We start from the raw sequence: 10908 nt of genomic DNA, 5'->3' as shown, positions 1-10908 counted from the left end.
AAGACAAAGTCTAACAATGTGTGCAGGTTTGGACTGGACACTGTGAAGAAATCCCCCTCTCGAGCAGGTCCAAGGAGGTGATCCTCCCCCTCTATGCGGCACTGGAAGTTGGAGTACTGTGTCCAGGTCTGGGCGCCGTACTTCAGGAGGGATGCGGACAGCATGGAGAGGGTCCAGGGGAGGCCACCCGCATGATCGGGGGCAGCAGGGCAGGCCCTATGAGGAGAGGCTACGGGACCTGAACCTGTTCAGCCTCCACAAGAGAAGGCTGAGGGGGGATCTAGTGGCCATTTACAAACTAGTCAGGGGGGACCAGCAGGCATTGGGGGAGTCCCTGTTCCCCCAAGCACTACCAGCAGTGACAAGAAATAACGGTCACAAGCTGGCAGAGGGTAGATTCAGACTAGACATTAGGAGGCGCTACTTCACTGTCAGGGCGGCTAGGATCTGGAACCAACTTCCAAGAGAAGTGGTGCTGGCTCCTACCCTGGGGGTCTTTAAGAGGAGGAGCTCGCGGTGGTCGTTGGCCCCCAGTACTCTTTCCTGCCACGGCAGGGGGTCAGACTTGATGATCTGCCCAGGTCCCTTCCAACCTTACCAACGATCAAACTATGAAACTATGACACACACACCCACCCTCCAAAGCTCCACTGACCCACTGACCAGGGGCTGACCCAGAAACATGGGCTGGCCACCTGCCATCCCTGATAGTGATAACCTGCAGTTTCACTGCCTGAACCGGTTCAGTCACATCTCCCTACCCCTCATGGACATGGACCCCTGTGAGCCAGCACGCCCAACAACGGGGCCCTGTGCCCACCCGAGCCATGCCAGGGACTGCTCATGCACCCCACAGCCTGCCTCACACACTGCCAAGCAGGCCGCCTGCCCCATGCCTGCCACAGGCCCCTCGCCCACACCACCATGGACAGTATTCCTAACCATACATCTGACCCCTCAAACAGACCGGCACCCCTGTGGCCCACAGAAATGCCTCAACAGCACGCTGGCCTCCAGACACAGCACCCACAGGATCCTGAGGCAGGGAGGTGACCCATCCTCCAGCTGACCTGACCAGACCAGCTTGCACCAAACCACAAATTAAAACCAGCTGCTGACTCTCCAGCCTCCCACCACGCCACCACATGCAGGTGCCGCTACAGCATGAGCAGGGCTTGGTCTTGGAGACCGTTGGCCAAACCCACTGAGCCCAAAGCCACCTCCCATTTCCATCTGTCACCACCTAGGGCCTCTGAAGCCCCCTGACTCCCCGCTGCACACACTGATCCACTGACCTCTCACATACTGAAAAAACAAGTGAAGCCACTTGCACTCCACATCCTTCCACCCCCGAGATACCCCTCTCCCCACATCACGGCCACAATCCTTAACACGCACTCTGTGACGAGCTGCTCCTTCTCAAAGCTCCCAGGCACCTCTTATGAGCCACGTCCCCTGTCACCCACCCCTGCTGAGACCATGGCACCTCTCCATGACTGCCTGCACAGGACAGGCCCACTGCCCACCTGCTTCTGGGCCAACAGCCACTCATCGCCTACCACACCACACCCAAGCCAGCTGAGGCCCGCTGTTACCAGTACCTCTGCTTCTTCCACGCAAGCCACCAGTCCCCGCACTGGAGTTGCCCTGGCACCCCCACAACCTGCCATGCTGGCCTCCTCTCTCTGCCTCCTATGGACTGTCTCCATTGGAGCCCCAGAGTCGGCACCACGGATAGCGCCAGGTGCACGGGGCTGCTCTGCTCTCACAGGGCATCAGACAGCCGAGACATGACTCCACGAGACTGGACCGTGGCCCTCGAGGAGCAGATTCCCTCACTACCTGCAGGCCAGGATCCTCTCCGGGAGTCCTTTGGGACAGACTGCTATCCACCCCCCAGGTTGACACCAGCCGCCTAGGCCCTCTGTCACCACAGTCACACTCCCCACTGCTCCACTGCCACGTCACATGGACAAGCACAGAGCAGGCCTCCGCACAGCAGCACCCTCTGCCAAATGGCTGTCCCAGCATGCCCACCCTTTTGGACTCCACAAGCGCACTGACGTGGCCACGGGCCACCAATGCCACCAGGCAAAGGCAATTGCAGACATGCTTCACCACCAGACCCCTCACCTGCAAACAACAAAGACAGCAGTCTCTCTGAGATGGAGACGTGCAGTGCTGTAACACAGTCGTGGGGGACCCGCCGAGCCCTCATCACCATGCATCTGTCCACAACGCACCCCAGGCTACTGAGACTGGCCACGGCAAGGCCCTGACTGCTCAGCCACACACCCTCCAGCAAGGGCAGGCAGCAGAAATACAGGCTGGACACCAGCTGGATACCACCCCACTGCCCTGCAACGGCCCTACCTCAGCATGTGCTCCTACGCAGAAAGTCACAGCCACGTCATCCCCAAAACTCCTACCAGGTCTCCACCTGCACGAGGACACCGCCCACACACCACATCCCATTGCAACCCCAACACAGACCCCTCACTGAACATGCTGCTAAAGCCCAGGGGGGGTGCTCTGGCCAGAGCACACTGCCCCGAGCCCAAACCTGAGCCCATTCTACCCTCAGCAACACAGACAACCACATAGGACATGTTGATGGTTAGAGCTGTCTGTGCACAGACCAGTCGCAAGCTGCTCGCAGTCTGCAAGCAGCAGACAACACCATGAAGAGAGGGAAAGGTCTTAAGTGACCTTAGAAACAAAGGTGGAGGAACAGATCTGCAGATCTGACCCAGACCCCAACCAGACCCCATATATACTGAGAGGTAAAGGACAAAGGGGAGGCATCAGGCAGATGTCCTGCCAGACACCGGCACAGTGCGGGCACATCCCAGAGCATCTTTGGAGCCAGACCAGCTCTCAGGACCTCCTCTGCCACTGAAGTGATGTATGCATGGTTCAGTTTCTTTGGCTGCAGGGCCTGCTTACAGATTCAACAAAAGTCAGGCCCTGAGCAGACCACAGCCCTGTGCCTGGGTCTTCCCTCTCCTGCACCCACTACCTAAGGTTGAACTTTGGTCAAACCTGTCCCTTCCCCTACGTTGCAGAGCCACGTGTCTAACAAGACTGACTTGGGACTGCTCCTGCTCAGCAAGAGCTTGAAAACAGCAGCCTCAGACACACCAACTCTAACACCAAGCCTGCCCAGACCCCAACACACTCACTTTGACAGCCATGGCCCCTACACCTGCTCCCTTTCAAGGAGGCTTCACTGAAAAAGCCCCACCCAGAAAGCCTAACACTACATCCAAACCCTCCACATCACTATAGCACAACAGGCTCCTAACACCACTGCTGGCCAGGATACCCCAGTTCACCCAGGCAAGCCACATGACTGATACTTGCCCATCAGCCAGTCGCTCCAGGCTGCAGCATCAAGACAGACCGACTGCCTCAGCAACCCTCTGAGGCAGGACAAGGCACCCCCTCAGCTCCTTCCCTGACAGCTCCGTCACCAGGAGCAAAGCTACCCCCTGCACTCGGCCTCCTCTCCAAACCCACCACATGCACTGAGACCATAATACACTGGCTGCCCTTCTCAGCTGATGCTCCACTTTGGCACAGGTGTCTGCCATGCCACAGTGGCTTGCGCCCATCTGGCCCGTGTTGTCAGAAAGTCTGTGCCATGCCAGTCAGCACCAGGGTAGGCCCCACTCACCCCACCCAGACTAATGCCTCCCTTTCCCACCCTCCCCTCTGCTGCATGAGCCACCAGATCCCAGGACACCGATACCCTTGCCTGGTGCAACACCACCCATGCTGAGATCCCTGCCAGGTCAACAAATCACTACCACCATCTCCTGACAACCCTGCCCCATCAGTTCACCCACTGCACACCTTTCCCACAGGCTGCCAAAAGTCAGTATTTGCTCAAGGTCCCGGGCGGAGGGCCATGGCCTCTGCTACAGGGGAAGGTACAAACCCCCATGGTCTGCATCAATCTGATCAGGGGGTAATGTTACTTCCTGATCTCATCTGTGGGGTCGTGCTGCCCCTCAGCAGTGAAGCAAGACCCTCAAGCCAGGAACCTCCGGCCTGAGTCCCGGCAGGAGCCTTGGCACAGTCCAGTCTGAGCCCCATCCAAGGCCTCCGAGTAGGGGCAAAAACACCTTCACCTGTGTAGCAGCAAGGGGTCAACATGTGGACACTGCAACTCCTAGTCCTAGGTCAGACCCCGTCACCTATGAACACGCCACCCTCCCTACACAGCGAACGACATGTACCCCCTTCACCCTCATGCTGGCAGCTCTGTCCTCCTAAGGACATCCCATCTTGAGGAACGTCAAGCTGTGACGCCTGCCCATGCCCTGTTCTCCTGACTGACTGCCCTCCCAGCCAAAAACCACCTCCTTGGCTTCATCCAGCCTTTCCTCCACTCTGCCCTTGAACCACCGGCTCGGGTCCAGCCTCCTGCCCCCACAGAAGGAAGATGGATGTCCAGCTCCCTGAGGAGCCCCCTGAAGCTGTGGGGAGGCTGAGACCCAAGGGAAAGGACAAGGACAAGGTCAGCAGAGCCCCTACAAAGGTGGAAGGAGGTGAGTGGTGCCAGGGCCACCTTGGCATAGAGGGTCCCAATCCTGCCTGGTGCTACAGGCCATTGCTTCTGGAGGCTCCCCAGGGCAGTGGGCAGGAAGGGAGCTGGGCAGCAGAGTCAGGACTCAGAAAGCAGGGTCATGCAGAGGAGTCTACATGGCTGGGCAGCGCCGAGGGGGGGCAGGTGGCCACATGTGCATACACACGTGTGTGTGCATGGCTGCTGCCTCTCCAGCCTAGACACAGCCAAGATGCAGCCAGAGGCAGGCATGACTGCATCTCACCCCCTTACCCCATGTGACTAGCACATTCTCTCTTTCCCCCTGGCAGGGATGGGCTGCAATGCCGCCACATCTCCTCGTGGAGGGTGACGAGGGCCAGATGTACGTGAACACTGAGTGGGGCACCTTTGGGGCCTCGGGGGAGCTGGACGAGTTCCTCCTGGAGTACGACCGTGTGGTGGATGAGACTTCACTTAACCCCGGTCAGCAGCTGTAAGGAATATGGCAGATACAGTTCACCTCATAGTTTCATAGCTGACACCAAGCCAGACAAGAGCAGCTGACACCTCGCTGCTCCCTGCTTTCGGACCGCGCTTCTCCCTGCCATGGGGGCCTGTCGCTCTGTCTCCTGTCAGTGGGAGCTCAGAGGGGGTCTCTCCCTGCCTCCCGAAACCCCCCCTTTTTCCTGCCCCAAAGCTGAGGCCTGAGCCAGGGGGTGGCTGGCTAACACACTGGCAGTGTTTGCTGCCCAGAAAATGTGCAGAGCCCAGCAAAGAGCGAGAGCGGTTGTTTTCCCAGTGCTCACACAAGATTAGCCTCTGTTCTCGGGCCATCAATCTTCCTGTGCACAAGGAAGGGGGCTGAGAGCCCCTCAGCTCAGCCCATGCCCTGCCCCGTAGTGCTGCCTGCCATGCTAATGGTTTATTACCATTGCATTGCACTCAGTGCTCTGATTGGCTCCGAGTCTTGGGGACCAGCAGGATTTCCTGCACTCCAATAAGCAGACCCCGTACTACTGGTTTTCCTGATCTGCTGATTGGTTCAGACACAGCAGGGTCTGATTGGCCTTAATGAAACAACAGCAGGATTCACCATGCTCTGATTGGCTGATCTTGGGAGCCTTGCAGTCGCAGGATTCCCAATATTTTAATTGGTTCTGACACAACTGGATTCCTTGTGCTCCAATTGGCTCTCCCCTGTAGTGGTGGGATTCTCCACACTCTAGTTGGCTCTGTCCCATTAGGGGCAGGATTCCCTGGGCCCTGATTGGTTCCCCCCACTAGGGCCTCCGCTGCACCGGGACACAGGGGCACCATTTCCCCAATGCTCCCCCCACCCATCCTCCAGGGAACTGGTCTCCTTCCCTTCAGGGAAACTGAACATGAAGGACGAGGAGCTGGAGGGGATGCTGAAGGCAAGGGACCCATCAACTTCATGGTTTTCTTGTCGCTGTTTGGAGAGAAGCTCAATGGTGAGTCAGCTGCAGCCTGGCAGGGGCCAGCAGGAGCCATGTGGCCTCCTCAGCCTCTGACGGTGATCCCCGATAGCCACTGTCTGCTGCTGGGGCTGAGCACGCTCTGTGCAGGGCAGGGCTGTAACCCCTGGGCAGTAGGACCAGGCAAGCAGAGACTGGGGCACTGGAAACAGGTCCTGGGAAGCCTGGAACCAGGATGCAGCTGCCCCAAGCTGGGCAAATGCCCGTGTCTGTTGGGCAGCTTCCTGGGCACTGAGAGGCCTGCTGGGCACAGGTGGGAGTCCTGGGCCCCAGGCAACCCAGGGAACCAGGCCTAGCTGGGGGCAATTTCCCCTGCCTACAGGGCTGGGAGATGCCCTGGGTGAATCAAAGCTGCAAAACAATCCCCACTCCCTCCCTGCCAGGTATTATCCTGCCACTTTGCCTAGGCCTCCTGCCCCGAGGCATCCCAGGCACCCACCTACCCAGCAAGGGGACTGGCTTTGCCCTGAGACAGCATTTGTGGGGAGGTCCCCAGCACCCCTGGGCTTGGCCAGGCACACTGAGGGCAGGGCTAGGAGCATAAGGTCCTGCAAAGAGGAGCAGGGCATGGGAGAGCTGGGAGGATGCCCCCCTTCACCCCAGGACCCCCATCTGAGCCACTGGCATGGGCCCCTGCAGGCACGGACCCGGGGGAATCCATCCTCAACGCCTTCAAGCTCTTTGACCCCAATGGCACTGGCACGGTGAACAAGAACGAGTGAGTCGGGGGCCAAGGGGAAGGGCTAGGTTGGTACCACGCAGCCTCTCAATTAGGCCCCTTTGGGCCTGGTGCCCTGTGGGGGTGGGAACCCACTGCTCTGGGTTTGCTTGGCACCACTGACAGGCAGCCCTGGGGGTCTCCACTGTCAGGGCCAGGCTCAGAGGGGCCTCACGGCAGCCTGAGCAGCATAAGGCCTCTCCAGTGACCAGCCTTGGGGGACTCTATGCCTTTTCACCCACCTCCTGTTTCCTTGGCAGGTTCAAGCAGCTCCTGCTGACCCAAATTGACAAGTTCTCCCCAGAAGTGAGGCCACCCTTGCTCCTGACCCAGCATGACTGCAGCAACCCGGATAGGCTTTCTGCACCCTCCAGGGGTTCCTTCCCCTGGCTGGGCGAGCTCCGTCCCTGTCAGCTGCTGCAGATGCTTTGAACTAGATGGCTTGTGGCTCACTTCACCTGTTATTTACAGGGCGTAGGATGAGGGGCTTGAACACACTGGATGCTTTAAAGGTCCCTTGGTCATGTTCCCTTGCCCTGGGGAACCAGGCCAGCTGTTCCACCCCCACCAGAGAAATGGGGCAACTGAGGCACACGGCAAGTCCCGGGCAGAGTCAGGGAAGAACCCAGGAGTCCTGATGCCAACCACTGCTCTGGAAAGCTGGAGGAGAGGGGCAGCAGGAGTGATGATCCCTGGGCCCTATCTGGGGGAGTAGGAGTGGAGCAGGTACATGGAGAGGGCCTGGGTGCTGCACAGAGCTCCCCTGGGTGTGGCACCTCCCTCCCCGGCACCACCGATGGAGGCCATCGGGCTGGGCAAGAAGGAGTGTGGAGCCAAGGGAGGCCAATGCCAGGCAGGTGAGGGGTAGAGGTGCAGGGCAGTGTCTGTGCGCACAGCCCGACAGGGAGATCACGGCCAATGCCACCTATCCATGTGGGTTAGGCAGCCCGTGGCAGAGATCTTCTGTGGGCCCTGAGCGTGGGCAGAGGGAAGGAGGAAGGACTGGCACATGTCTGTGTGATGGAGCTCCCTATGACAGCGGTGTTGTGTGTGTGCCTGTGCACATACAGGCAGTCCTTGACTTATGTTTTGAGTTACAAGGTTTTGCCCTTACAATGGTCATAAACTGACACCCTGTTTCAGCTGTACGAGGTCAGCTTCAACTTTACAACACGACGCCACGCCAGTGAACAAGTTCGCTGCATCCAGTGCTGATCGTCAGCTGGATTCAGTGGGCAGAAGGAGAAGTGAGAGAGAAGAAATGATGGGCCGCAAAGCTAGTGTCTTTGTTTCACCCATGGGTTTGGGTGGCCAGGGGACTTGTGAATCTGCCAGGATGTGTGCTCCCGCTTGGGGCAATAGGGTTTTTGTTTGGACACCCCATTTCCCTGTGTCACTGTGTTCCCCTCCTACTGTGCCTCCTACTACTCTGGCACTATAGTAAGTAGCCATGTTGGCTGTTCCCATTTTGCTCAGTTGCAAATATACCTAGCTGTTAGAGCTGTCCTTGGTGGTGCTGGTTCAGTTCCCAAAGCCTGAATTGCACTGCTGGTTTCTATTCCCTGTGATCTCTCCAGGCCACTCCAGCCTCTTCCCAGGTGCACTGGACACTTTAGAGGTCCCTTGGTCATGTTCCCTTGCCCTGAGGACCCAGGCCAGCTGTTCCACCCCCACCAGAGAAATGGGGCAACTGAGGCACACGGCAAGTCCCGGGCAGAGTCAGGGAAGAACCCAGGAGTCCTGTTTACCAACCACAGCTCGGTAGAGCAGGAGGAGAGGGGCAGCAGGAGAGATGATTCCTGGGCCCTATCTGGGGGAGTAGGAGTGGAGCAGGTACATGGAGAGGGCCTGGGTGCTGCACAGAGCTCCCCTGGGTGTGGTACCTCCCTCCCCAGCACCACCAACAGGACCCAACAGGCTGGGCAAGAGGGAGTGTGGAGCCAAGGGAGGCCAATGCCAGGCAGGCGTGGGGCAGGGCAGCATCTGCACATATCCTGGAAGGGCAGAGCACGGCCAATGCCATGTATCTGTGGGTCAGGCAGCCCATGGCACAGATCTTCTGTGAGGCCTGAGCCTGGGCTGGAAGACGTGGACAGAGAGGGAGGGAGGAAGGACTGGCACATGTGTGTGCATGTGTGTCACGGAGTTCCCCATAACAGAGCTGTGTTGTGTGTATGCATTTGTGCCTGTGCACATACATGTGTGTGTCAGTGTGAGTTGGTGTTGCGGGGCAGAAGCATGCATGTGCGTTTGCCCGGGCCCTGCTGAGACTCACCCCTACCCTCCGCCAGGTGGAGCACATGTTCGCGGTGACGCCCATCGACGTCTCTGGCAACATCGACTACAAATCCCTGTGCTACATCATCACCCATGGCGACGAGAAGGAAGACTGAGGAGCAGGGCCGCCCGCTCACGCCCCATACCCACGGCCGCTGAAATAAACTCCCGAGCCACTCAGAAAAGCCAGACTCTGTTTGGGACTTATGGGAGTGGGGGGGGGGTCTCCCTCTGTGGCCAATGGGGAGGAAGGCAGGGTCTGTGACCAAAACTACAGCAATCATCCCAGCCGCAGGAGCTGTGGCTCTGCCATGGCACAGCTCCAAGCAGGCTCCTCTGTGTGCTGTGCCCAGCTGGCTGCAGGACAGTCCCTGGCACAGCCCTCATGCCCAGCTCCGGGGTGGTTGCAGTGCCTAGAGAGGGGCAGGGAAGGTGTGAAGAGGGTCAGGGGCTCTGCTGTGCTCAGTGACCCCATAAGAGCCCAGCAGGATATAGGCAGGAAGCCAGAGGTGCATTGCCTATGGTGCTTTATTGCTGAGGAAGCCAGAGGCAGGGGAAGGAGGGGCAGGTCCAGCTGGGGGCACCCCCCAGCCTCTCTGGGGCTGTGTTACCAGCTTCGGAGGCAGCCTAGATGGTCAACGAAGCTGCTGGAGATGGGTGATGCAAAGCACATGCTGCTGGAAGAGGTTGCATCAGCGTTCAGCTGTCTGTGTGGGAAGAGAGCTTGATGTGAGGGAGACATGGATGCTGCCATGCACCCCTGCTGGGATGGCAGTTGCCATGAATGCTGAGACCAGAGACCCCTCCCACAGCCCCCAAACAGCAGGCAGGGCCCAGGCCCAGCAGCGGGTTTTAGTCTGTCCCTCCCCAGCCTGGCAAAGCCAGGTACTACCTACTGAGTTGTCCACTGTGATGCTTTGAGGCCTGCTGCGATGCTTTGAGCTCCCCAGGCAGTCTGCAGCAGTGGGGAGGGTGGGCACCAGCTGGGCCTCCTCCAGGGAATGCATCAGCTCAGGTCATCTGTGAGGGAGATCAAGAGGTTCACATCATAGCTGGGCTGTTCTGCCCCCTCCCTCCCTGTCCCAGGGCAGCTGTGGGCATGCTCTCACCTAGCAGTTCCTGGGAGCCCGAGCACAGCCTCAGTTTCCTGCAAGTGATCTGGGGATCACTGTCACTCTGCACTGCATTGATAATCTTGTCCCTGTATTTCTTCACCAGTGATGTGCATGCCCGGCCCAGGTGCTTGCCCAGCATCCTGCACACCCTCTTCACGGCCTTCTCGATGGTGGTCTGGGGGCAGGCGGGACAGCCCAGATGTGAGCCACAGCTCTGTGAAGGTGTGAGGGCACCCAGGGCTCTGTTGCCTCCTCCCATCTGCCCCTGTCCCTGCTGTCACCCCCACCATGCTGGGGTCTCACCTCGTCAGCATCCTCCCCCACTGTGGACTGGAGCCACCGAATGACTTTGGTGCAGGTGGTACAGAATATCTTTGGGATTAGGGCTCCCTCCTCCAGCTGATCCTACCGTCAAGCAAAACCAAAGGACTCTCATGACCTGGATCCCCCTCGAGGCCAGCTCTGGGGCCGGCAGGCAATTACCGTCCCAGTGGGCCCAGGCCTAGCAGATGGGATGAGAAGGGGAGAGCACAGGGTGGGGGGAGAGGTGGGTGGAAGATGGCTGTAGCACAAGCCATTGTCACACAGCTGCTTGGAGCCTGGTGGACAGGGGGAAGGGGACCTGATGCATCAACCTCCCTGCAGCCACCCTGATCTCCCCCCAGCCTCCCCGCCCCGGCCAGGGCTGGCCCAGAGCCACTATTGGAGCCCCGGGAGGGAGAGAGGGCGGTCTCCGCGCTTCGTTCAGAG

At 59.0% G+C, this 10908-nt stretch overlaps 1 protein-coding gene and 1 pseudogene across 8 annotated transcripts in view; one reads left to right on the top strand and one right to left on the bottom strand.

Moving 5' to 3' along the window:
* Positions 1–4447: 4447 nt before the first annotated feature.
* On the top strand, positions 4448–9228 carry LOC102384877 (annotated as a pseudogene).
* Positions 9229–9559: 331 nt separating this feature from the next.
* The window catches only part of LOC102378080 (antimicrobial peptide NK-lysin-like), an 8973-nt gene continuing 7624 nt past the window's right edge, over positions 9560–10908 (bottom strand). For all 8 annotated transcript variants that reach the window (XR_001358613.2, XM_014523435.2, XM_025212802.1 and 5 more), the window contains 4 exons: positions 10462–10563; positions 10153–10333; positions 9940–10063; positions 9560–9750 (listed from right to left, as the gene is read on the bottom strand). Coding sequence is in view for 7 of the 8 variants with exons in the window: in XM_014523435.2 (XP_014378921.1) it covers positions 10050–10063; positions 10153–10333; positions 10462–10563 (297 nt within the window). In the remaining variant the exon portion in view is untranslated. The remainder of the gene's footprint in view (positions 9751–9939; positions 10064–10152; positions 10334–10461; positions 10564–10908) is intronic.

The sequence above is a fragment of the Alligator sinensis genome, unplaced genomic scaffold, assembly GCF_000455745.1.
Source record: "Alligator sinensis unplaced genomic scaffold, ASM45574v1 scaffold453_1, whole genome shotgun sequence".
NCBI classification, from domain to species: Eukaryota; Metazoa; Chordata; order Crocodylia; family Alligatoridae; genus Alligator; species Alligator sinensis.
Note: the sequence above shows the minus strand (reverse complement) of the source record. Positions and strands in the feature narration are given on the sequence as shown.